The sequence below is a fragment of the Chionomys nivalis genome, chromosome 6, assembly GCF_950005125.1.
Source record: "Chionomys nivalis chromosome 6, mChiNiv1.1, whole genome shotgun sequence".
NCBI lineage: Eukaryota > Metazoa > Chordata > Mammalia > Rodentia > Cricetidae > Chionomys > Chionomys nivalis.
Window position 1 is genome coordinate 9,623,222 of NC_080091.1, and position 25,528 is coordinate 9,648,749.

At 37.7% G+C, this 25,528-nt stretch overlaps 1 protein-coding gene across 2 annotated transcripts in view; it reads left to right on the forward strand.

Annotated features, from left to right (window-relative positions):
- Positions 1-25,528, forward strand: part of LOC130875937 (leucine zipper protein 2-like) — a 351,484-nt gene that overhangs the window by 269,117 nt on the left and 56,839 nt on the right. For both annotated transcript variants that reach the window (XM_057772254.1, XM_057772255.1), the window contains exons 6-7: positions 888-950; positions 7,183-7,245. In XM_057772254.1, the coding sequence (XP_057628237.1) occupies positions 888-950; positions 7,183-7,245 (126 nt within the window). The remainder of the gene's footprint in view (positions 1-887; positions 951-7,182; positions 7,246-25,528) is intronic.

Sequence of the window (25,528 nt, forward strand, 5' to 3'; positions counted from 1 at the left end):
TTATCTGAGTAATACCCCATTACACACCCCATTTTATTTTTTCATTCATCGACAGAGACCTAGTTTGTTTCCAGAATCTGACTATTAGGTAAAGGTAGCAATGAACATTTATTCTGTAGTAGGATGAGTCATCCTTTGAATATATCCCCAAGAGTGGTATAGATTCATCTTGGGGTAAATCAATTTCCATCTCTCTGAGGAATTATCACAGTGATTCCCATACAGGTTGTATAAGTGTGTACTACTACCAGCAATGGAAGAGTATTTCTTCTAGTCCACATCCTTGAAGCATTAAAGTTTACTAGTTTTATTGATCTTAGCTATTCTGACAGGTGTAAGCAGAAATACCAAAGTAGTTTTGATTTGCATTTTCCTAATGATTAAGGACATTGAAATTTTATGTGTCTCTCAGCCATTAGAGTCTCCTCTTCTGAAAATTCCCTGCTTATAACTGCAGACCATTTTTAAATGGGTTATTTGTTTTCTTAATATCTAGTTTTTTATTTACTTATATATTTTGGATATTAGCCCTTTTTGGATGTGTATTTAGTAAAAATCGTTTGCTTTCTGTAGGCTGCAACTTTGTCTGGATGATAGTATCCTTTGCCTTATAGAAGCTATTCAGTTTCACAAGGTACCATTAATTATTTGTTGATCTTAGTGCCTGCATTAACAGTATTCTGTCCAGAAAGTCATTCCCTATGCCAGTGAGTTCAAGACTATACCCTACTTTCTGTTCTAGCAGATAGTTTTAGAATGAATAGTAAATTCTTTAGATAACATGTAACTTTAGTCTGTGAGTCAAACAGAGTGATGTGGCTAAATTAAATGATGAAGTTCTTAATAACTTACCACCTTTTGTGTAAAATTCTCTTTTCCTTCCTCAGAATAAAAGCTTGAAGAACAAATTGTTGTCCGGAAGCAAACTGTGTGGGATTCATGCAAAAGAAGTGAGTAAATATGAACTTTTCACAAGTGTAGCTGGTTAAGATTATTACTGAATTAAATCTTGTAAAATCTAAAGAACTAATGTCTTTTCCCCTAACACAAATGAAATACTTGATACAAAATAAAATACATTTTAGTTTTGGATGCTTCTAGTTATTCCAACATTACACAAATGAAAAAATAAAAATGTACCCAATGTCATGTTCATAAAATGAATTTTTAACACCTATCTCATTGTATGAACCAATTCTCCCCAGCAGGAAATTATCAGATGCCCACTGTATTTTCCTTAAGCTTTGTGATGTTTATATGCCACCAGCAAAGTTCCTGGGATTACATTAGTTTTCCAGGTAAACAGACCTGCTTATTCTATTTTCTGTGCAATTAGATTTTCTTATATATAAATCTAGGAACAACAAACATTTAGTCACAATAGTCAGTTTTTTCTAACTCTGACCTGATGGTAAGTTCAAAATAGAAATAAAGAAAACGAGCCCTCAAATCACAATCCAAGAGAACCTAGAAAACAATGAGGACCCTAAGAGAGAGATATATAGATCTAATCTACATGAGTTGTGGGGTAAAGGAAACATTCTTGCATTGCTGGTGGGAATGCAAGCTGGTATAGCCACTTTGGATGTCAGTGTGGCAATTTCTCTTAAAATTAGGAAACAATCTTTCTCTAGACTCAGTAATACCACTTTTGGGTGTATATCCAACGGATGCTCAATCATGCCACAAGGACATGTGTTCAACTATGTTCATAGCAGCATTGTTTGTCATGGCCAGAACCTGGAAACAACCTAAATGCCCCTCAACCAAAGAATGGATAAGTAAAATGTGGTATATTTACAGAATGGATTACAGCACAGCAGAAAAAATAACAATAGCTTGAATTTTGAAAGAAAATGGATAGAGCTAGAAAACATTATTCTGAGTGAGGCAACCCAGACACAGAAAGACAATTATCACATGTACTCACTCATAGGTGGTTTTTAAACAAAGAAAGCCAGCCTAAAAACCACAATCCCAGAGAACTTAGACAACAATGCAGACACTAAGAGAGACTTGCATATATCTAATCTACATGGGAAATAGAAAAAGACAAGATTTCCTGAGTAAATTGGGAACATGTGGACCTTGGTAGAGGGTTGAAGGGGAGGGGAGAGTCAGGGAGAGGAGCAGATAAAAATGTAGAGCTCAATAAAAGTCAATTAAAAATAGAACTGTATCTTGTGGGAACTATTAAGGAGAGTAGTAAAGTAATAGTAAAAAGTTTACAAGTAAATGTAGTTTAAAGACAAGCGTGTCTGTGTCTCAGGGGTACTTAGAAAGCATACATGAAGAAAACTTACCACTGAACATCCCATGAATTATAAGGAATAGACAAGGAAGCATTTCCATTCCAGGAAGACCTGATGTCTATGAAGAAAATAGGAAGGAATGTAGCTTAATAAAAGAAAGATGACTTTACAGTTTGAAAGTTGACCCCTCCAAAGATGTCCAGAAGGGAGACCAAGAGTTGCTTAAACAGGTCCATCATTGTCTAACTATGAAATTACCTCATTTCCCTTATGGGACAAATACCTTTCCCATCACCTTTCTATAGATGAAATAGGGGAGTTAGGAAAAAATACGATCTCCCTTACTCTCCTGCTTTTAAGAACAAGGTCACATGCTTAGGCAATATGAGAGCTCAAAATATATTCTAAGACAAAACCATTATCTAGAACACTATACTTCAAGCTTGCATGTAATATGATCATTTGGAGAATAAGTTTCATATATACATACATATATATGTATGTATGTATATATGAGAATGAATGAAATACACTGTAATTTGGCATCATATATACATATGGATGGATATATATGGATATATGTGCATATATGTATATATCCATCTATATGTGCATATATATATTTATATATATGACATACATACATACACACACAATGGATGGAAAGCTTTAAGACATAGAAAGTAAGTGTTGATTCTCTATAAAAAAGGAAAATAGAAGTGGTTAGTTTGTGGATCTGATGCAAGGAAGGAATTCATTTCGTCACATTTTACTGTTTGGACAGAAATCAGCATGACCTTGTTCATATTATTGGAATTGTTTTGAATACTGTGATATAGTAAATAGAGTGGTGTTTTGAATAAGAAGTGTCTAAGCCAGGTGTGGTGCAGGCACCTGTGATACTAACACCTGGGCTATAAGACAGGAAGATCAAGAGTTCAAGGTCACTCTAAGCCACAACACTGATTCTTGAGGGAGACTTGAACCATTCAAGACTCTATCTCAAGAAACAACAACAAAAGGGGAAAATATCTGGATAAAAGTTACACTGAACATGTTATCACATCCCCACAAAACTCAAGGAGAGGGAAGAAGGGGCAATAGAAGTATCACTGGTGTTTAGAAAATTAAGGAGTTCCTCCATTATAGTTTATCCTCTTCATTCAAGAATGTTCCTAATTTCCCTCAGCTCAGTGAAAATTAAATCTCATTTTTTTCATCATTGTGTTATTCATGTTATCACCTTAATAGTTGAAATGCAGTTAAGTTCATATAATTTATTCATTTTGCCATATCTTGTTAAATATTTATAGAATAATATCAGAGCTCAGTATTCTGGGTTAAAAGGGAAATGTTTACACTGTCAAAATAGTATTTTAGAATAATATGCACAAAATTTTATTATTTGATTCATCATTATTTCTTAAAACAAAGTAACAATCTTTTGTGCTGGAGACTAGCTGAAAGCAGCTCATCATCTCGGCCAAGGGCTCTCGGCTCTGTACCCACACAGGAATGAAACACACTGTGATTTGGCATAGAAGACCATGTAATGTGGCTTTTCCTGGGGAGACGTGAACAAGTATGTATTCACTGCACATAGGGAACTAGAAGCAGAATGAATAGAGGCAGCTGCATCTCTGGAATCCTCACCACAGCATGGGCAGCAGCTCATGAAAGCTGCATCCCTCTGGCTTTACTGCACGACCAAAGACAACTTAGTGAATTAGAGATTCCCCTCTACCCCGAAATCACCACTGTTTCTATGACCTTGCTCGACACTGCCAGGAGTCTTCTAAGTTCCTGGACTTCCTGGGCATAGTGAACGATAATTAGCTTCCCCAGTCTTCAGAACCTCCCTCCTCCCAGAGCTAATGTTTCAAACCAGAGAAAATAGTTATACTGCAAACATTATAAACTGCAAACCCAACACCATCTGCCATCGCTACCACTATTATTTCATAAAGGGAAAGTTACTTGAACATAAATGTGTAGGAAAGAATTTCAGATTAGACTGTTGTCTCGTAAATAAGAACAAGGAGCTAAAATGTTCTGTCATGACTGCCTACAGTATCCTTGTCCTCCAAGCTGTCATTGTCATTATCACAGCTTTAATTAGCTCATGCACATGCAGACACTTCATGACCTTCATGATCTTCATGACCTGATATTTGGAATTGCATTTACAATTAGCAGTGTATTAAAAATAAAATCACTGAGATTCCAAATCTTGTATAATTTTTTAGAGGCTTATCCTTTTTGATAGTTTTAACTTATCAAAATATTGCTAACAAGCTAAGACAGTTAGCATGTTATATGTTTCAAATTAGCATACATTCCATAATAGATATATTACTTTAGATGTATTGTTTTTGAATAATCTTTATGAAAACCTAAGAAAGGATTTTGCTTATCAGCATACTGATAATTAGTCTGGACTATGAAATACAGATGACATGAGAGTACAAAGAATTCATATCTTCATGATAACACAAGTGAAGAAATCCCCTACGAATCTACCATGATGTAGTCACTAAATGTATACACACATACACACATCACAATAAAAAATAGAAAATAAAATCTCAATTTAATTCTCATTTTATATACTAAAACCATCACCTAATGTTTCTTTAAATATTTGTTGTTATAATGAAATGTTTAGATCCTAATGCATACCTTCTATGCAAATAGATTATAAGTGGATATCAGAAATAGTTGACATTAGTCCTTCACCTCTTCTGAGAAACTCCAGCACTAATTATCAGGACTGGAGATGGCACTGAATGGATTACACAAATACTTACTATGAGCAGCAGTGACCTGCTGATTCTCACCCACACTTGTCAACTCTATTGAGAGAAAGACTTGCCCTGAGAGACTCTTTGGCTTGGGTAAGAGTCCTGAAGACCAGGTAGAACAGTATTGCTCATTAGGAAAGTGAGTGGCCTAAGTGATGATAACAATGTGAATTAGAATTGCCATAGAGATAAACTTAGTGTGAGACAAGGCTCTGAATTGGTTATCATTATTTCGGACACTTGGGAGACTTTGTAATCAAAATAGTTATAGGAAGTATTAATGTCAACATAAAAGCATAAGTTCCAGAGGTTGAAGGGTCATGTGCAAATATTCTTCATTAATAGCCTCTGGAAAACCCATGTTTTTACTAGTAAGTTTCAGTCTTCTGATCATGAGCATAGTACTTTTATCTGCCACTATTAGAAAAAGAGAATAACTTTTGGTAGACGTGGGATGCTTTAGAAAAGAAAAATGAAACGAGAAATTCAAATAGTTGGCTTTGTTAGCAAACATTTTTAAGAAATACTTATAATTTAATTAAAATATAAATATATCATTCCCCCTGCCTCTTATTCTTCCCAAGCTCCTAATCCCTGCTCCCTCTCAAATTCACAGGCTATGTTTTTTTTATCCTTACTGTTACATATACATATAAAAATATATAAAAACATTCTGTTAGTTCTGTTTAGTGTTGCCTGCATATGTATGTTTCTAGGGCTGACGAGTTGGTATCTGGGGGTTCATCCCTGGGGAAGATTAATTCTCCTCTCCATCCTGCAATCTGGCCTGGCTTGGTTTTGAAAGGCTTGGTTAATGCTGTCACAGTTGCTGCGAGTCCATAAGTAAAGATGTCCTAGACTGCTTCACAAAGTCTCACATAATTTCAGATCATACAATGTGCTCTTCTTCACATTATTCTGACTTTGGAATATGGGCCAAAAAAGGGAGCACCTACCATTCTTCATTCTGTTTTATATATTTGCCCCTTACCATATGTATATGTGCACATGTGTTTACGTATATGCCCATGTGGATGTTTCTCCCCAATGAAGTAAGCGGATCTATTATTTCAAGAGTAAGAACTCAGTGAGCTGAAGTACTCTACAGTACTGGTAACTGCGTCTTTTCTAAAAGTTTCAGAAGACACAGTCTCCTTCTCCAACTTACAGATAAATTATAAGGATGCAGGTAAAGGTGTTTAGCAATATGTCACTGGGAGCAACTAAGTTTGTTAAACATTTTTATATTTGTAAGGATCTTGGTATAAAGCATGGTCCTGTTCACCCTTGACTAATGGAGTTTTTCTGGCATTCTATCTGTTTGTTTGCTAGTGTCTGTTGAAAATACAGTGGATTAAATCCTTCCATGAATTTACACTCACGGATCTTAAAAAGCAATTCAGTAAAAACAAAGATAAAGGCATCCATATACATGCCTTTGTGTTGTAGGAGGTTGCTTGTTCATTTCCTGGCTTCACAGACACCAGAAATAATCTCACAGAAACAATATTATTTGCAATACTGTTTGGTCTATAGCTTAAGCATATTTCTGGCTAACCCATATCTTAAATTAACTCATCTCCACTAATCTGTGTATTGTCGTGAGGCTGAGGCTTACCCTGTAAGGTTTTGTCTGTCTGTCTCCAGCTGGGCTACGTGGCTTCTCTCTGACTCTGTCCCGCTATCTCCCAGCATTCACTTTAGTTTTTCCCTTCTTAGCCCTACTCTACCCTATCAGGCCAAGCCAGTTTCTTTATTAACCAATGGTATTCACAGAATACAGAGGGGAATCCCACATCACCTTTGGCTCTTAAAATTAGATTTTTTTAATCATGCCTCATTACAGATATTTTGCATGTTTGTGTGTAAAATAGAAGACAGAAAGTTATTTAAATAACACCTTTGTAAACATATGACTTTTTAAACAGACTGAAATCTTGCTTCCTGGCCCAGATGTCTACGTGTCTGATGTCAAAGCTAAATTTAGTCTTCTCTGTTGATTGCCCAAATTATAGGCTTCTGTTTAACTAGGCTAAAGGGTTTACTCCTATGCAGTGTGGAAAATTTAAATCTTCAAGATCGAAAATAAAAGTTAGCATAGGCACTAATGCATATCTCTGCTTTTACAGTCGGAAAAAATCCAAGCCCAACTGAAGGAGCTCCGTTATGGGAAGAAAGATTTATTATTTAAGGTAAGCATCTTGGCCGCTTTTCCTCCTAAATGTCTGCCCAATATCTAACATGCTCAAAATAGGACTTTGGCTAATTGAAATTTCCTGGACATTCTAAAGAAGAATTACTCTTGGCTGAGTTGGGGTTCCCTTCGTTTTCCTACCTATTAAGGAAAGCATATAAGTAAATCACTAGGCCCTTTGGTTGTCCAAGGAAGATTTGGTTCTAATGTATTTAAAGCTCCTCTTCCTAAGGTTTAGCAGGGTTGCCTTTGGTATATGCTCGGAGACTAGAGGGATAGATTGAGGAAGTTTTTGCACATACAGTTGACCTTGCAATCTTCACAGAAGTTTACTGACATTCAGTCATGGGTCTGTTTCATCAAAACCTGAATTTCAGAAATCTGCACCCACTGAGAATGTAAAGAGTGGAATCCTTAGGGATTCATGGTTCTGAATTCCTGGACTTTAGGAGCATTTTCTTCTGTCACGGGAGGTTTTGCAGATATGACTAAATTACAGACCTTTAAAGGGAAAGATTAGGTTTATTAGCACTGATTTAAATATTTGAATCTTTTTACCAATGAGGCAAGAATGTCAAAATGTCAAGAGAGGAGTGAATGTGGTTATAGAAATTGCAGAATAAAGGATAAGGGGCATAACCCCCAGCTTCCTTGATTTAACCCCGAGAACAGACTTTCTATCCCATCAGCCCACTTCCAAATAACCACATGGAGATTTCTTTCTTTCTTTCTTTCTTTTTTTTTTTTTTATTTTCAAGACAGGATCTCTCCGTAGCTTTTTGGTTCCTGTCCTGGAACTAGCTCTTGTAGACCAGGCTGGCCTCGAACACACAGAGATCCGCCTGCCTCTGCCTCCCGAGTGCTGGGATTAAAGGCGTACGCCAACACCGCCTGGTGAGATTTCTTATTAATTATAAAAGCTCAGCCAATAAATTAGAATTGCTCCTAATGAGCTCTTCCAACTTATATTAAGCCATTTTTATCAATCTATGTGCTGCCACCTAACTCCTGTCATGTACCTGTCCTCTTGAATGCCTTGTTCTCTTTCCATCTGGCTAATGACTGCCCATCTTAATCCCAAAGAGCTCTCTCCCTGTCCAAAAGTGTCACCTAACTTCTTCCTGCCTAGCTATTAGCCATTTAGTTCTTTATTAAACCAATGCGAGCAACACATCTTCACAGTGTGCAGAAAGATTGTTCCACAGCATATACCCAATGCATTCATTTCAGATTTGTCATCTTGAAAACTATAGAACATTCTGTGTTGTATAACTGAGTTCATGAGAATTCCTTACAGCCCATTGATTCTCACCCAGGAACAGAAAGTAAAGGCCCTTGACTTGTATTCTTTTTCTTTCTTTCTTTCTTTTTTTTTTTTTTTGTATTCTTTTTCAATGTACTTTTTCTTCTGGAGTACTGAGATAATTACTTAGGTTTTTATAAGTAGATGTAATAATATTTAGTAAAATAAGATTAAATTATATGTAATATTTACTTTTCAACACATTTCCACTGTAATGATCACCAAAAGTGAAAAAAGAATGGTTTACTAAATTTTAAGGTATAACTATTTTAGTAAATGTGGGAGTGAGGTGATTTCTACTGGAAATAGTGAGAGATGACAGAGTGGTGTGCTGTACTTGCTCTTGGCTTTAGAATCAGAGGGAATGTCCTGATTTTGCCAACAGGTATTTGCACATAACATATGATTCTGTCACATCTTGACAAATGCTCTTCCTGCCTTTGCTTTGGTGACCTTTAATCCACAGTCTCCAAAGCCCTAACAAAACACTGCCAGACATGAAGGCCCAAATACCTGGGGAAAATTGTCATTGTTTAGGACTAATTTCAGTAGAGAAAAAACAAAGATTGTTAATTGGATTAAATAAAGAACAAGATAGCATAACTGCGTAAAGAGAGACTCAGAAGGACTTGTCTGTGCCATCACCTCTCAGCATTTCTGGCATTCCTCCCTACTGAGGGAGACTCAGCCTGTCACCTCTAGAATGTTGTGTCTATGACCTGCAATTAGCCATTGTAGATCAGAGTATGCCCTACAGCTAGCCTTTCCAAAGAACCACAGAAGAAGGCAGGGTTTTCCTGGTCAGTGTCATGGCTGCATTGAGGAAGAACTAGTTTCTATGACTCACTGTGGGGAAGAGAAGGCTGGACAAGTTCACATAGCTAATATCTGAGACTCATCCAGCATTGTGATGATCAGTTTATTATTAAGTATTTTGAAAGATAAGATATTTTGTGTGTAGAAGCTTGTCTTCTTCCATTCTGAGTACCCTTGCTTGACTAGAGGGTCTTTTTATGGGGGCAAATGTGTCAAGTCATAGTGGGACTATGAGGATATATCACAATCCTGGACCTGTAAATATGTTATAAATTTCATTGTGTTTGTGTTTCCCCTATTCCAGACTGTGTCCATTGTGGATAGTGATGATAACTCTATTACCCTTTCCCATTGGCTTCCCACCCATCTAGATTCAAATTCTCATTCCAAAATTTGATACAGTTTTCAAAATTCACTCCTAGATGGTATTCAAATGTCAGGCTTTATGCCATGGTGTTTCTGCAGACACACCCTCTTCAGATAAGATTGGATCATTTCTGCCTCATCATTCCAGTGGTAATTGAAGGCCATTGTAATGCATTATAAAAGTTAGACCTGTGAAACCTATAACATATCTGAATGTTAGAGAAGCCAGTCAAAATAAAGACAGAGATGCTGATAGCACACTGCCCTTTGGATCTGAGAGTTGAATTGAGCCTGGGATTGCTGCTTGCCTTTACAGACTCTTGTCCATTCCATCATGCTATGTTTATGACTTGGCCTCCCAAGCAGCCTTCTCTCTGGAAAGGGCCTTTAATTTACACTACAAGAAGGTGATTCCATATTTCTATTGGCACAAATAGAGTAGTCAGTTATCATGAACCTCTTGGAGAAAAATCACTTGCATTCAGGAACTGTCTGGAGGTACTCTAGCTGCACAAATGAGATGCTATAATGGGGGAGGATGTCCATTGTTTTCTCATCCTTTTTTTTTCTTAGTTCACAGATAATTAAACCCGTAATCCTAGTCAGACGTGTTCAGTTTAGTTTCTGAAATTGTAAACTAGAGGTCACAGCACATTTTAGGTACATAGTTGAGCACTTTGAAGTTACTCTTCAGGAAGAGTCCATTCTTCTCAATACTTATAGTTAACCACTCTCATATAGCTGTCATTTCCAATTAAATAAGGAAAAATACAGTAATGTCTCTATTCCAAACTTACAACTTATTACCATAAAATAAAAGAAAGAGTAATGAACATCCAGGGATTTGGCCCTCTATATAATTTTTAAAGTGCCTTGTTTACCTATCGTTCCTCCTAATGGCGAAGAAAGCAGATTCAAATGGCAGGAGCAAACTGCTGTCCTTTGAAGACCTTTTGGCAGCAGCATTGGATGTTTGTCATAAACTGGGTGTGGTATGTCCCTTTAAACTTAGAACTCTAGATGCAGAGGCAGGCAGATCGCTATGACTTCCAAGACAGCCCAGGGCTGTGTACTGGGTCCCTGTCTCTGAAAACAAAGAAACAAAGCTGAATCTGCATCTATGAACACCTTTGATTTAGCTCTTATATTGTTTGTGCTCTTTGTTCACTTACAAGGGTGTTCATTAACCTTTGCGTAATGAAAGAGAAGATAGTTGTGTACTGTAAATGCATAAAGCATTGAGCGACAGACACTATTTTTGTACTTTTCAAAAAGGAGAAACAGACCACTATAAATTTCATCCCTCACAGGAATGGCCAAGGAAGAATCCTTAGGAAGTTCATATTGGACATCTTTTACCAGTGATAACATAAGCAGTAAAATCACTAGCCCTGAATTTATCTTATTGAAGAAGTATTTGGTAATTTGGTCCCTGCATGTTCACGTGAAAAACAAGTCACATCTATTTATCTTAAGATGAATGCATAAGAGAGCATAATAGACTCTCCACAATAGAAGGATCCTGTCAACATTACCTGTTTCAGGTTCCACAAAACTCACTCTAATCCCCCTGACAGCACCACCTCTGTAAATATTTGACAATTAAGATCTATAACATTCCAAAGCAAGGTTCTTCTTTCTTCCTGAAAAGTCATTGGAAAAGTCTCTTCTATTTCTTTTATACCTCCTATCCCCACAGAGATACCAGGCTTCTCAATGACCATTTCCCCCAGGTCCTCTACCCCTGTGTCCATAGTTTCTGTTTTAGACACTTGTTTCTCTGAGGTTCCTTCAGGAGGAACAAAGAGAACACTTTTAACACTTTGGTTAAAACTACTTTTAACCAAGAGTAGAGCTAATTGCCCAGTGAAATAGCCTGAAGGTGCAGTACTCTGCAGAATGGTAGCAGACAACAGAGATAACTTCAGTGTCTGAACTATGACACTCAGTTGGAAGTTAGAAATTGCAGCCACCAATACATATTTCTAAACTTTAATCCAATCCGTGTGGTATTAAAATTTACAAGTGGCATATCTTCCTATACTGCCTCAGTTATTACTACTTAACCTCCAGAATACGGAGTACAAGTCTTCCTCTGAATCAGAAGTTTCCACATTGTATGTATGATGTGATACACAGTAGCAGTAACTTTCTATATTCTGGGTAGGAGTTGGTGCTCAATCCCTGTTTCTTACAACATGAGAAGAGAACACAATACAAAAATTAATCTACAATAGAGTCTAGGATGGTAGAGCATGAGCCAGCTGACAGAAGAGACATACAGGTCAGACTATGATCACCAAGAGCCATCGGAATGTTACTCTATCAAGCCACACCATCATCTAACAGATGCACACAGATGTCTGCTTGTTCTGTACACTAGTTTGATGTAACTAAAAGCATATATAGCTGAAGGAAGGGATTCCTTTCCTTTTAGCTAGATTATATACCTAGAAAGAGAGATTATGGGAAGCTGATTGTTTAATATCTATTTCTATATCAGGACCAAGTAGGTAACATCCAAACATACATACTTCAGTTATTTATGAAACTGAAATGACATTCAAAATTAAAATGTGGATAACAAGGCACTTAATAATTTCTTCAAGTATTCATGAGTTGTCTTCCTGAAGAATTTTTATTTACCAAAAAATTATTACCTCACTTGACTTTATTCATTCAATTTAAGAAATACATTCTACTCAGTGTCTGGGGTATATGAAATTATATTCCAAGCTATACTTTCCATTTCATCTTATGAAAACACACTGAAAATCACAAGAGGAGCTGTTTGTCTGCTTCACTTTGTACATACACATACACATGACTTAGCACACAGACACATGCAAGCCCATAGAAACTTCAGGAGAGAGCCCAACTCATGTTACATAAAAATGTTATTAGGAAATAAAACAATATATATTTAATAATTTAGTTTTGTACATTGATTGCTGTATAAGTGCTGTAACATGTAATCAAAATAGAAGAGTTGTAATTACTTTGTATGTGTGCTTGTGTGTGTACTTATTAGTTTTTCTCATGTGGCACAAATGTCCATATGGGCACACACTCATATAGTTGTGCTTGTATGTGGATGCTCACAGTTTGCATCTACCTCAGTCACTTAGAAATTTTAGTTTTTTCTTTATTATTAAAGTTAAAATGCATACATTTTAATTAACATATTAAATTAAAGCACCATTTCCCTTTTTCTTTCCTCTCTCCAGACCCTCCCAGCCTCTCTCCCTCCTCTTCTCCCATGTCCCCTTGATCTTAAATTAGTAGCTTTCTTTTTCATAGATTTTTTTATTGTGACATGTATGTATGCACAAATACATAAAATTCAATATGCTGAGTCTTTCTTTACTATTTAGACATATGGTGTCAAGTTTGACTACCTTGCATTGGATGGCCAATAAGGGTTCACCCTAGCAGAGAATAATTCTCCTTCCCCTACCAGTTATTAGTTTTCTGCAATTATTTGTTTAAGCACAGATCCTGAGAAAATGGCCCCCTAAAACGTTAGCATGTCTATTCATATTACTACTCTCCTGGCCTTGTTTGTGCACCATTTCTAGAATAGGGTCTTTCATAGCATACTTTCTGATATTCTGGATCTCACAATGTTTCTGCTCCTCTTTGATGATATTCTCCAAGCCATAGATACAAGGGCTCCGATGCAGATGTAGCCACTGGGATTTGCCTCCCCTTGATCTGTTGATCTCTGCATTGTATCTAAGTGTGGCTTTCCATAACAGTCTCTATTTGTGTGAGCAGAAGCTCTTTGAGGAAGGGTGGCTGCTACACTGACCTGTGGGTGTGAGGATAATATTTAGAATGTATTAAGGAATTAGGCTGGTCTAACAATGTGGCAGTAGTAGATACTTTTCTAAGATTCATGACCTCACTAGCTAGGTTTCTAGTACCAGGCATGATTTTACTCATGAACATGGTACAATGTAGAAAATTGATTTAACATGTATCATGCCATAAACACATTCAGCAGTATAGTCATGTATACTATTACTGTGTACTATTACCAGTCCTTGCTATTGGCACATCCTCAGGTAGTGCAGGATTTCCCACAAAATCATCACAAGCATGCATCCATAAGTAATTCTGACATTTAGTAAGCTATGATATCACTAGGTAGCAGGAAGCTTCCAAGCCATTTCAACCTCAGAACCACATTATCTTGTAAATAATCTCATTTATTATTTTTTATTTTTCATTGCTTTATAAATAATACCATTCAAAATTTCTGCTTCCTCTCCCTCCTCCCATTTCCTTCCCACTCTCTCCTCCTCCCTCCAGTCCTATGAAAGGGCAGGTACCCTGGCCTGTGGGAAGTCCAAGGCCCTCCTCCCTCCATTCAGGATTAGGAAGGTGTGTATCCAAACAGACCAGGATCCCAAACATTCAGTAGAGACAAATCCCAGTGCCATTATCATTGGCTTCTCAGTTGGCCCCAATTGTCAGCCACATTCAGAGGGTCCAGTTTGATACAATGTTCATTCAACCCCAGTTGAGCTAGATTTGGTGAGCTCCCATTAGCTCAGGCACACTGTCTCAGTGGGTGGACTAACCCCTGGTGGTCTTGACTTCCTTGCTCATATTTTCCCTCCTTCTGCTCTTCAAATCGACCTTGGGAGCTCAGACCAGTGTTCCAATGTGGGTCTCTGTCTCTATCTCCATCTGTTGCCGGACAAAGGTTCTATGGTGATATTCAAGATAGTCATCAGTTTGACTATGGGACAAGGCCAGTTCAGGCACCCTCTCCTCCACTGCCCAGGGTCCTAGCTGGGGACATCCCCATGGACACCTGGGAAGCCCTCTAGAACCAAGCCTCTTGCCAACCCCAAAATTAACTCCCTTAATTAAGATATCTTCTTCCCTGCCCCCAAATCTGTCCTTCCTCCATCTCAACCATCCCACTCCCCCAAGCTCTCCCGAACCCTCCCCTTCTTCCTTCTCTCTCCTCTCTCCCCTTCCCACACCCCACCCCACCCTTATTCTTCCAACTTTTGCGATCTTGTCTGCTTCCAATTTTCAGGAGTATCTATATATGTTTTTCTTTGGGTTCACCTTATTACTTAGCTTTTCTGGGATCATAAACTATAGGCTCAATGTCCTTTGTTTATGGTTAGAATCCACTAATGAGTGAGTACATATCCTATTTGTATTTTTGGGCCTCACTCAGGATAGTGTGGGACATCTTATTTATTATTACATTTTTGTTTCACTAATACAGTTGATACATTTTAGTGATAATAAAGAAAACAAATATACAAAACAGATTTCCACTTTCGATTAGTTATTGGTTTTAAGAAAACATAGCTAAATGTTGTGAAAGCCCCTTTTCTGCTACTGTGGTGTGAATGATCAGAGAAAGGGATTTGGTAATCAGGTATTTTATTAATGCCTCACAATTAGTTTCGTACAAGAATCAGTTTGGATTAGACCTTGTAGACATTATGCCAACTCTATATAGGTGCTTGACAGTATTTAAAGAAAAGAAATGATGATGATGATGATGATGATGATGATGATGATGATAATGATGATGATGATGGAACCAAAGGGAAAGGAAGAGTGCAATCTGTATTGAAAAAGAAACCCAATCCAAAAGATAGTAGTGTGAACTTGAATCATTAGTGTACAGTGGAAACAAGTGCTGAAAAATGTTATGAACATAAAGAGAGTCAGAAAAGAAGTTAGAGAGAGATGCTGAAATGAAATCTGAAGAGAAAGACCTATTTAAAAACTGCCTATGGAGAGAAGAAATTTGATATTGCATGTAATTCTACTCTTTTAGATAGGAAAAAAACCAAGCATCTACAGGCTTACAGATGTGGTGATGAACCTTCTTCTCTTGTCTTTCCTTGTATATGGTTGCTGGACATTTATTGTTTGAGACCATGAGAACTATGCTAGCATCAACTTGGACTCACACTGGGGCTTCCCACTCAGCAGCAGGTTCATTGGCTCTAGTTTATTTTTCTTCAGTAGTTCCCAACTTGTAACTGCTGTTGCAGTTTGATACAACTTTATTTATATCTTTTACTTTTGTTTTGTGTGCATTTGAGTAAAGACCCCCAAGGTTGCCATCATGTGTCTTCTTCATTGCTCTATACTTTTATATATGGAGACAGGATCTCTACTGAACCTGAAGTTTGTCAATTCTGTCTCAGTTAGCCAGTCAATTTAACCCAAGATTCTCTATCTCTGCCTCTCTAATTCTGAGATTATAGATGACTACCATACTCACCCAGATTTTATGTGTGTTTGGGATTCTGATGTCTGATACTCACACTTGCACAGCAAACAATTTATCCACTAAGTATTCTCCCAGTCTCTATTTATGTCATTATAATTGCTGCATAATAACTGCATATATGTGTAGAGGCATGACAGCTTGCACTAATATAAAGCAAAATGATGAATTTGAGAAATTTCCTCTCAACCATCTTTTAAGTACAGTTATTAAGAGATAAAATATTTGAAATACTTGGAAGAACATAGAGAAAGGGGAACTCTTACACATAAATGGTGGGGCATAAATTAGTATAGTCAATGTAGCAAATAATATGGGGCTGCCTCAAAAATCGGAAATATTGGAAGCAAGATTGTCTGTTGGGGGAGGAGACTATGGGGGCAAGGGAGTGAGGTAAGGGTACCACAGCACAGGACATATGCTTAAACTACATTTCATTCTATACAAGCATGAAACTGGCCTTATGGGATTCTGCAAGGTCAGACATATTGTGCAAAATTCTCAAAAATTTGATAAAAGTGAGAAAAGTCTCAAAATAAATACAAGCTGCAAATCACATATGTATACATAATTATAGAATATCCTACTAATATGTATAAATACTATGTGTCAATTGAATTGTAAAGGAACTCCCCTGAAAAATCATTAGTGATTCTTCTAGCAACCCTCTACAGAAATAAAATGCACTTAAATACAAAAAAGCAAATAAATAGAATCAAAATAAAAACAAATAAATAAAAACTTTAAGCCAGAACTTTATATTCCCAGAAACCCTACTTCTGCATCTATCCTAGGAGAAGGAATCACTGTCCTGAGGAAGGAAGATTAAATTCTAGTGTTTACAACATACTAAAATCATAGTATTCCACAATAACCCATTATATAGTAAAAGTACACAGAAGAGAGTATCTTCAGAATAAACAACGTAAAGGCAAGATCAGTGGCTGATCAAGGTAACATGCTAACTCAAAAGACTTTGGCATTAGGCTTGCCTAAAACAAAGGAAGAGAGAGAAGACAGTTGATAGTATAGAAGCATTGTACCCATATGATAGAATAAAGCACCTCATAATCTATTATTTTCCTATTTTTTCTAGTAAGAAATTTAATGAGGATGGAAATTTCACTGCTACTCAATGGAGTATGAAACTTTTCTCATTTAAACTAAATACTTGACTATTAAATAAAGAGAAAATAACCTGAGTAATAGGGTTATTATTCAAGGTTCTCTAGAGAAACAGAGCATTATGCATTCCAATACTTCTGTGGTATTTCACAGTAACTTATACATATATATACATATATATGTGTATATATATGTATATATGTGTATATATATATGTATATACACACACATATATACACATATATATGTATATATACATATATATATTCACATATATATGTGAATACGTATATATATTCATATATATATATGGATTTATTAGAATGTCTTGCAGACTGTGGTACAGTTAGTCTGATAATGACTTTCTGTTAATAGATCATTCAAGAATACAGTTGTTGTTCATTCCACAAGGCTGAATTCTCAGCTGGTCTTCAATATACATTGGAATTCTTCAGAAGGAGGCTCTAATGCCAATGAAGGAATGAACTTTCTAGCAAGAGTAAGGGCAAGAAGGCAAAGAGAGAGTAAGGCTCCTTCTTCCATTTACTTTATATAGAATGACACAAGAAACAGTGGTCCCAATATTCATCTTCATTCTTCAATAAAAATTAAAGATACCAATCTTTAGTTTTAATTAGCTGCTCTTCCCACCTCAAAAGACTCAGAGTAAAGGTAGGCCTTTCCACTTCCAATGACTAAATTAATAAAAATCCTTCACAGTTGTACCCGTCTGCTTGGGTTCTAGTTAATTCCAGATGTAGTCAAGTTGACAGTCAAGAATAGCTATCACACAGGGAGGTGTCCAGTGACATTTTTACCTGTCTTAGGTGGCTTCCAAGCTTGTATTTCATCTAGAGCTGGACCATTCTCTTCATCATTGATCTGTAGAGGAACCGAGATAGCTCAGAGTTTAGAAACAGGGACGATCACCCTCACGTATGTAATATACTGTTAGTTATGGTATGAATTTGAACACAGGTGAATTTCTATGTTTTCATCTACAAAATGACAGTAATGGTAGCCTTTCTATCAAATAGTTATTTTGAAAATAAGATGAATAAATTTAGCTGAATTGTCAACTCATTTTCCTACCTGGCATGTAAAGCAGAGGAAGAATTAGCTTTTGTTGTACATAAAAACTCAAAATTTTACTTTATTTTTTTCATAATATCAGCAATCCATTAATCCTGAGCTTAGATAACCCTGGGTTTTTCTCCTGTTGACGGAGTTGTGTGATCTCACTTTTTTTTTTTCTGAACTTGTCACCATACTACAGAAGCACAAAATGAACCTAGCGGTTGTTCACTAAGTGCGAGCTGCCTTCTCTTCTTCTTCTGGTTTACTTTTTCCTTTTGTTTTTTTAATATCTGCAGATGAAACAGATTTTATCTGTTTTCCCCCATTTTTCTGGCATTATTAGACATGGGGAGATAAAAACTGTGACTCTAGTGTTTTGATAGAAGGAAAAACATCTAATCCATAGACTACAGTAGAAGACATATGAACCCTCTCACTGCATCATGAAATGTACAAAGCTAATTTCCTTTTCAATGTAATGTACTTATAGCTCTTAAAGTGTGAGTGTGTGTGTATGTGTGTATGTGCGTGCATGAGTGTGTGAGTGTGCACATGCATGTCTGCATTGTGTGCATGTGTGCGTGCATGTGTGTGAGTGTGTGTACGTGATTGCATGTGTGTGCGTATGTATGTGTGCATCACTAAAATAGCAAACTTTCTCTAATACCCATATCTGGACTGAACTATTTTAAAATTAGAATAATTTTCAAAAGCTGATAGTATCATAATGTGCAAGCACATTATATAATCTTTGTTTATGCTTTTGTGCTCAGTCTCTGTTCAAAGAGAAATATGTGGATAATAAACTCTAATTATTACAAATTATGAGACTCGTCCACAGATGTGAATTTATCAAATGGATCAATATGAAACTGATCTACTCAATATGTGTTTCTCAAGAACATTCAGGGGTTTTGGCATTGGACTGGATACAGACCATGTCTAAAAAATTATTTGAATATAATTCTTTAGCAGAGCATCATGCATCATCTGTTGCAGAAGAATGGAGACCCTGAATTATTTTCCTTTCTCATAGTATCATTATCTCTACTACATATTCTAAAAACCTACCACACAGGCTGTGTACCCAATACACACACACACACATATTCATATACTTATATAGTAAAATAAGCTTTACTGAGTAAAAATTTGCATATAATACTTGTTCTGCTCTGGAAACTTGGCTAGTCAGTTGTTTTAAATGTTGCCTTTCTTTTGTGTTCATGGTAATGAGTGTATATTATAATTTGATTTTGTTAAGATTGATAGTGAGAATACATTTCTGCTCTCAGTTTTGTTTGAGTATCATCTCTGTGGAAATATGTGTTTTATCTATCTAAACATATCATATTATCACACTAATTTTGTTCCTACATATATTTCAGGGACAAGTTCATTGCCAGCCATAGTTGTTCAGATGTTTTCCCCAAGTTTTTATCGTTCCTTTTTCTTACATGGGATTTTCTTTTTTATTAATTAGTTAATTTATTTAATTATTAAAGATTTCTGCCTCTTCCCCGCCACCACCTCCCATTTCCCCCCTCCCCCAATCAAGTCTTCCTCCCTCCTCAGCCCAAAGAGCAATCAGGTTTCCCTGCCCTGTGGGAGGTCCAAGGACCACCCACCTCCATCCAGGTCTAGTAAGGTGAGCATCCAAACTACCTAGGCTCCCACAAAGCCATTACGTGCAATAGGATCCAAAACCCATTGCCATTGTTCTTCAGTTCTCAGTAGTCCTCATTGTCCGCTATGTTCAGCGAGTCCGGTTTTGTCCCATACTTTTTCAGACCCTGGCCAGCTGGCCTTGGTGAGTTCCCGATAGAACATCCCCATTGCCTCAGGATTTTCAAAGTTAAAATGTAGCTTTTGTGAAGTCAAAATTTTTTTAACGTTTCCTAAACGTTAAAATTTTTTGCTTCTAATATTTTGCTCCTCTTGTTACTGGGGAAGACTTTGCTTAGCTGTGTGCACCGGGGGGGGGGGGGGCTCACCCTGATGTCTTCTTAGAGATGTTTCAGAGGCCTAGAAAAATCATCAGCAGAGATTTAAACATCCTATCATGAGCGAATCACACAGATTAATTTTCTTTGTTAGTATCTAGTTGTTTCAGAGCAAGGTGAGAGCAGGCTGAGAAGAACACAGAAGACAATTATCCTGACTAGAACTCCCCCCCCCATGCTGTATAACTCCTGTGTCATGGAATCAAATTTTATGTCATTTTGAGTAGGGTTCGGTGATGAGGCTTTGTCTCTGAAGCTATTGCAAGACCTAAGTACTTTGAATATGAAGCATAAAAAGAAAAATGAGAAATCTGATTTTGATTCAGATTTATGATTTTCAACACTTCTGATTTTACCTGTGACTGAGCAATTTTCATCAAATTATGCAAATTCTTAGTTTTAGCTTCAAAATGAGGGATGCCCAGAAGAGATTCAAATGCATAATAATGATTCACTCCTTTTCTTGTCTGTTACATCCCATGCTTCATCTCTCCAACTGTGCCTGTTCTCCTGGAAGAAAACACATTACATTCTGCATGCAGCTCAGTGTCTCTTTTTGCGTTCCACCGTGGCTATATGAATGACAGTTCCTTTTCTCTGTTGGATTGTTTAATGAAGTCAAGCTAATACTCGTCTATTCCAATTTACTTAGCCACAGCAGTGGGATGTTGTGGAGTTCAGAGTGGAGGAGGTGGAAAACCTGATGTCGCTCTGGAGATGTCAAAGAGGTGGTGGTGTTATGATTGGAACCTTTCCATAACATTTTTAGGAAGAACACGTTTACCCTTGACTTTGAGTAAGAAGTCATTACCCAGATAAAGGAATTGTGGAAGGTGCTTTTGGAGTAGACAGAGTAGTACCACAGTTTATGTTCCCAAGACATCAGAGGACATCAAGAGTGACCATTTTGAAAAACAAAACAAAAATCATATAGGACTGAGTACTGAGTGACATTTGGCACAGGCTGGGACCTGGAGCTGAAACTGGAAGCTTCAATTATCAGGTGCTGTGTTTTGCTTGTTTTGTTGTTGCTGCTGTTGTTTATTTAGGTTTGGTTTGGTGGGTTTGTTGTTTTTGTTTTGGACTCGGGGTAGCAGCTGTAACTTCAGTACTTCCTAAGCTTTTCCTGGACTTGAATGAAGATTAATATGGATAGAATTAGCCTTCTATGCACATTATTTCTTACTCTATTTATACGCGCATGATTTTAGCACAGTGCAGTAGAAAACTGAGTGCACGCCAATTCTCTTTAAATCCGTGCAGAGAAATCCTCGGTTCTTTGCAAGCTGGAAGCCACATTTCAGCATTAATTGCCAGCTGCCACTGGCAAGAGCAACATATTCCCGAATAGGCTCCTATCTGCCAGCCCTAGCGATTAGAACTACAATTGGCTGTCAAGATGCAACCTTCCTGCATCTTTTCCTCTCCGCCCCACTGTTTCCATAATGGGACAGCTGGAACAATGCATAGGAGCATGTGACTTCAGGAACTACGGTAAGATCTGTGAGGGGCTACCAGCGCAGCGCCCATTCATTCACTTATAACCTCAGAAAAGTTAGAACCCTTTTCTTACAAGCTCCTCTTCAGTCAGCTCAGACCCATCCCATTTCCAAGCACTTACAGGGATCCCAAGTGTCTGCCTGCCACTATGAATGGAGCAACCTCTGGTTTAAAAGTCTCAAACCAGACCACTTTGTACTGCTCACTTTCCCATTGCCTGTGCAGTTCTTACACAAATGCTGCTGCTTCCAAGGCTGTCCTGGAACTATCTTCAAACTCTTCATTCCTATAACATCAAACACTGGAAACAGGGTCTCACTTTCCTGTAGTTTTCCGTTCCCCGTCTTAGCTCTCCCTGGGACTTGTTTCCTTGCCGTGCAATGTCTTCACGGATATCCTTCACTTGGCTAATTATGACAAACTTTTGAAACTGACGCTGTAGAGCTAGAGCTTTTTGTTGTTGTTTTTTAAAGAGTGCCTCGTATAGCCAGATCACGCCCAATTTTCCTGCCAGGATTATAGATAGTAGTACTCCTACTATGTCCAACTCGTGATAGTTTTAATAATGTAAAATCTGTCCATTTAATGCACAATGCAATGTTTTCACTAGCTTCCTTGGTACGGGCAGCCAAGGATGAATTAAATCATGGAGCTGGATGTAAATTTGGGCAGCTACGAGGAAGAATGTGGGATGATACGGTTTATGAATATAAATGATCATGGTAAATGACTGTATTAAGTAGCACCTGAATTGATAAATAGAAAGATGGATGGGGGAATAATAAAAGACATTAAAAACAATCATTACAAGGTATTTTCCCATATACAGAAATAAATGAAATGCATAATTAATGAATTCCTTGTCAGTTCCTTGGATTAGACTAAGATCACCACGTACTCAGCCCTGACCAACTGGATTAAAGGGAGTGCAGCCGCAGGAGAAAGAGGTACATGGCCCCTCCTGGGCACAGTCTGAGACCTGCAATCCCCCTTCAGGGAACTGGTGGCACATGAGATGAACAGAAACTGAGTTCTTTTTGCCTTTGTAGAAGCAATTGAGATAATTAATTGAGTTACAAAAAGTCGATTTTGCTAAAACTAAAACAAAATTACAGTGGTAATTTCCAAATAATTGTCTCATAGGCAAAAATTAATACTTTTTAAAAAATTATATATAGCCAAAATTATGTATATCAGAATTTTGCCTTTCTTTCTTCTCTCAGCATTTTCTTTATCACATTTAAGCCCAAGGACAAATCTTTCATGCAACTAAACATTTAATACTCTCTTATTAAGAAGGAAATTTCATAAGGGATTAAGTTAATTATCTTCCTATGTTTCTACAACTGGAAAATATCTGCTATTGAAGACTTCCACTAGAAGCTTTCTGAGGGATTGTGAGCCTAGCATTTCCTAGCATAATAGAGGTCCTGGGATTGATACCGAGTTTGGGGAAAGAATCTGTATCTTCCTTGTTTTCTATGACAATTTCACGAACTCCTTCAAGTGAAGTCTGGCTTGTATTCAGTTGGCCCAGGAGGGACATCCCCTGGCACTGGCTTGGGATTCAGAGAAGCAGAATTGGCATCCTACTGGCATAAAACCAGTCCAACACTTCCTAGTTTACTGCTTTTGCACAAGTGTGTGTTAGCTGGGGCAAGGCATCCAGATGAGGTGCATGGGCACCAGCTGCCACACACTAGTGGGATCCTGAGTCTGTGAACTGCCAGGACTTATCAAGGCTTTCTTTCCTCCTTTCCTAAGTGCTAACAACAATATGTGTCACATTTTGGGATGGCCGAAGTAGTCAGCCCCTCCATGCAGCCCATTTTGGCATATATGCACTATTCTACAAATCCCTTGGGTGATTTCTTCCATTTTAGAGAAGAAAAGCCAAAGCCTTGAAAAATAAGGACCTTTTCTTAATTCTTATTTATTTATTTATTTATTAAAGATTTCTGCCTCCTCCCTCCCATTTCCCTCCCCCTCCCTCAATCAAGTCCCCCTCCCTCGTCAGCCTGAAGAGCAATCAGGGTTCCCTGCCCTGTGGGAAGTCCAAGGACCACCCACCTCCATCCAGGTCTAGTAAGGTGAGCATCCAAACTGCCTAGGTTCCCACAAAGCCAGTACGTGCAGTAGGATCAAAAACTCATTGCCATTGTTCTTGAGTTCTCAGTAGTCCTCATTGTCTGCTATGTTCAGCGAGACCGGTTTTATCCCATGCTTTTTCAGACCGAGGCCAGCTGGCCTTGGTGAGTTCCCAATAGATCATCCCCATTGTCTCAGTGTGTGGGTGCACCCCTCGAGGTCCTGAGTTCCTTGCTCATGCTCTCTCTCCTTCTGCTCCTGATTTGGACCTTGAGATTTCTGTCTGGTGCTCCAATGTGGGTCTCTGCCTCTGTCTCCTTTCATTGCCTGATGAAGGTTAATATTCAGGAGGATGCCTATGTGTTTTTCTTTGGGTTCACCTTCTTATTTAGTTTCTCTAGGATCAGGAATTATAGGCTTAATGTCCTTTATTTATGGTTAGAAACCAAATATGAGTGAGTACATCCCATGTTCCTCTTTTTGGGTCTGGCTACCTCACTCAGGATAGTGTTTTCTATTTCCGTCCATTTGCATGCAAAATTCAAGAAGTCATTATTTTTTACTGCTGAGTAGTACTCTAATATGTATATATTCCATACTTTCTTCATTCATTCTTTCATTGAAGGGCATCTAGGTTGTTTCCAGGTTCTGGCTATTACAAACAAGGCTGCTATGAACATAGTTGAGCATGTACTTTTGTTGTATGATAGGGCATCTCTTGGGTATATTCCCAAGAGTGGTATTGCTGGGTCCAGGGGTAGGTTGATCCCGAATTTCCTGAGAAACTGCCACACTACTTTCCAAAGTGGTTGCACAAGTTTGCATACGTATAACCCCGGCAGCACAGACATTAAGGGCCTCATTGAATAAATGGGACCTCCTGAGACTGAGAAGCTTCTATAAAGCAAAGGGCACTGTCACTAAGACAAAAAGGCAACCCACTGACTGGGAGAAGATCTTCACCAACCCCGCAACTGACAAAGGTCTGATCTCCAAAAATATAAAAAGAACTCAAGAAACTAGACCGTAAAAGGCTAATCAACCCAATTATAAAATGGGGCACTGAGCTGAACAGAGAATTCTCAACAGAAGAAGTTCAAATGGCCAAAAGACACTTAAGATCATGCTTAACTTCCTTAGCAAGCAGGGAAATGCAAATCAAGACAACTTTAAGATACCGTCTTACACCTGTCAGAATGGCCAAAATAAAAATCACCAATGATAGCCTTTGCTGGAGAGGTTGTGGAGAAAGGGGTACACTCATCCTTTTCTTAATTATTAAGGCAAGTAAATGGGAGGGAGTAGGGGCATGTCAAGACTTTTACACTAGGTTCCATTTTTCTTCCCATCGCTCTAATAATGAACATTTAATTAAGTCTAAGCCATTAAGTGTGAGTAAATATTTCAACCAAGGTTGTGATTGTTCTTTGTAGATTTCTGCTTAGGCTCCAATTATATTTTATCTTTTGTTGCAGCTTTAGTCATTAACCCAATTAGCTCAACTAAGACGCACTTAAACCACAAAAATAAAATTTGTATTATCGGACCTCAGAAAATATTCAAACACATCCTCAGTCCGGTACTACACTTGGGGAGTTACTTTTTGTAGGGTAGAAGGAGACTCTTTCTCTTTGTGTGCCACAGTGAAAGTCATAAAACCCCAAGCAGAACTTGACAGCAGTCCTTTTAACAGCAGCTGCCCCACCCACCCAGGAGCTGCCCTGCTACC